This window comes from Salvia hispanica, chromosome 5, assembly GCF_023119035.1.
Source record: "Salvia hispanica cultivar TCC Black 2014 chromosome 5, UniMelb_Shisp_WGS_1.0, whole genome shotgun sequence".
Lineage (NCBI taxonomy): Eukaryota > Viridiplantae > Streptophyta > Magnoliopsida > Lamiales > Lamiaceae > Salvia > Salvia hispanica.
The window spans coordinates 14,191,499-14,193,784 of NC_062969.1; the positions used below are offsets into that span (position 1 = coordinate 14,191,499).

The 2,286-nt window shown below is 43.6% G+C and overlaps 1 protein-coding gene across 1 annotated transcript; it reads left to right on the forward strand.

The window, feature by feature from the left end:
• Positions 1 to 224: 224 nt before the first annotated feature.
• Positions 225 to 1,985, forward strand: LOC125190997 (1-aminocyclopropane-1-carboxylate synthase 7-like). The gene is made up of 4 exons (XM_048088445.1): positions 225 to 455; positions 547 to 666; positions 767 to 927; positions 1,012 to 1,985. Exons 1-4 carry the CDS (start codon positions 276 to 278, stop codon positions 1,862 to 1,864), a joined length of 1,314 nt encoding a protein of 437 aa, XP_047944402.1. The 5' UTR covers positions 225 to 275; the 3' UTR covers positions 1,865 to 1,985.
• The last annotated feature ends 301 nt before the right edge of the window (positions 1,986 to 2,286 follow it).

The window sequence follows — 2,286 nt, forward strand, 5'->3', positions numbered from 1 at the left end:
ATTATGATATATATAGGTCGCAGCCTCGGAAAAGATTGCACAACCCAAACAGTTGTCGCCAGTGAATTTAATTCTTTTTTATAATATATGCGAGCATTGATCTTGCTTACTTCATAAAATCAATCATTGTCTTTATTTATTTAATTTCCCCCCTTTTCATCTCGCTATATAAATAGCCCAAGTTTGACAAACACATCCTCACTCAACAACTCAAAATCAAACTATTCCATAGTCTCACTTCTCAAAGCTTTTAAGCTACTAATCTCGATCCAAAAATGGCGATTGAGATTGAGATTGAGAAGAAGCCCTCCGTCCGTCTCTCGAAAGTCGCCATGTCGGAAACACACGGCGAAGATTCGCCGTATTTCGCCGGCTGGAAAGCCTACGACGAAGACCCTTATCACGAGACATGCAACCCCTCCGGCGTCATTCAAATGGGCTTAGCTGAAAATCAGGTAATTAAATTAGCTATCTCCTCATTTTCTTCCTTCATTGCTTCTTCTCTTATAGTAATAGTATTTAATATTTTTTTTTCATTATATGCAGGTTTCATTTGATTTGCTAGAACAATACTTGGACCAAAATTCAAACAATGGGATTAGCACCTCTAGCTTTAGAGAGAACGCACTGTTTCAAGATTATCACGGCCTGCTTTGTTTCAGAAAGGTAATTAATTAAATCATCTTAATTATATTTACAATATTGAGTATTGCATGAGAGAAAAAAAAAGTACAAACACTGATGCTGGATGTACAAACAATTTCAGGCAATGGCGAGTTTCATGGAACAAATCAGAGGCGGTAGGGCGAAATTCAACCCTGAGAGAGTGGTGATCACCGCCGGCGCCACCGCTGCCAACGAGCTCCTCACCTTCATCATCGCCAACCCCGGCGACGCCTTGCTCGTCCCCACCCCTTACTATCCAGGGTAAGACAACTCAGCAATCAATTTCAACATCTCTCCATAATCAATTTGATCAATTCTAAACTAAATTCGAATTTGGGGATTTAGGTTTGACAGAGACTTGAGATGGCGCACCGGCGTGAAGATCGTCCCCGTCCACTGCGACAGCTCGAACAACTTCGAAATCACACCGGCAGCTCTCGACGCCGCATACGAGGAGGCTGAAGCCAACAACATAACCGTGAGAGGCCTTCTGATCACCAATCCGTCAAACCCCCTCGGCGCCACCATCAAGCGCCCCGCGCTCGAGCAGATCCTCGATTTCGCAGTGCGCAGGAACATCCACCTCGTCTCCGACGAGATCTACTCCGGCTCCGCCTTCTCCCCCGACGAATTCGTCAGCGTGGCCGAGGTTCTCGAATCCCGGGGCTACCGGGACTCGGAGAGAGTCCACATTGTGTACAGCCTCTCCAAGGACTTAGGGCTCCCCGGATTTAGGGTTGGAACAATCTACTCCTACAACGACGACGTTTTGACGACGGCGCGGAGGATGTCGAGCTTCACGCTGATCTCGTCGCAGACGCAGCAGCTCCTCGCCACCATGCTCTCCGACGTCGAATTCACTCAAAATTACATTGAAACGAATCGGCGGAGGCTGAAGAAGAGGTACGATATGATCATCGATGGACTTGGGGAGATCGGGATCGAGTGCTTGAATGGGAATGCGGGGCTGTTTTGCTGGATGAATTTGAGCTCGTTGTTGAAGGAGGCGACTAAAGAGGAGGAGCTGGAGCTGTGGAAGCTGATATTGAATGAGGTGAAGCTTAATATATCGCCTGGATCGTCTTGCCATTGCTCGGATCCCGGCTGGTTTCGTGTTTGCTTTGCGAATATGAGCGAGCAGACGCTGCAGATTGCGCTCGCAAGATTGGGAGATTTCATGAAGAGGAGAAGACCTTAGATTCTTTTTTTTGGGGGGGTTTAATTTGGATTTATATTTTATTCTTTAAGAACATACTGTAAATCTTATTCATAGTAGTGTATCATTAATGGAGATTTATTTGATTAATTTTGGTGCGAAACTCATCTTGTTTCTTCAAGTCTTGTTGCGAGATTTTGATAGGTAACCTTCTTGATTAAGATAAGAGGGAGATGAGAGGATAGGGTTTGATTCTAGTTCAAAATATGGATTTCTTTTTTCAAACGAATAAAATAATTTAATTATAACTCCAACTTTAGAATTTTTGACCATTGCATCCGAATGTATGAAAATTAAATTACAAATTTTTTAGAAGTCTGTCATCAAGTGTGAACCTTTGAGGTAGTAGTTTTTCCTAAAGAGGATGAGTGGCATGAGTGAATTAATTATTGTATGTATGTTTT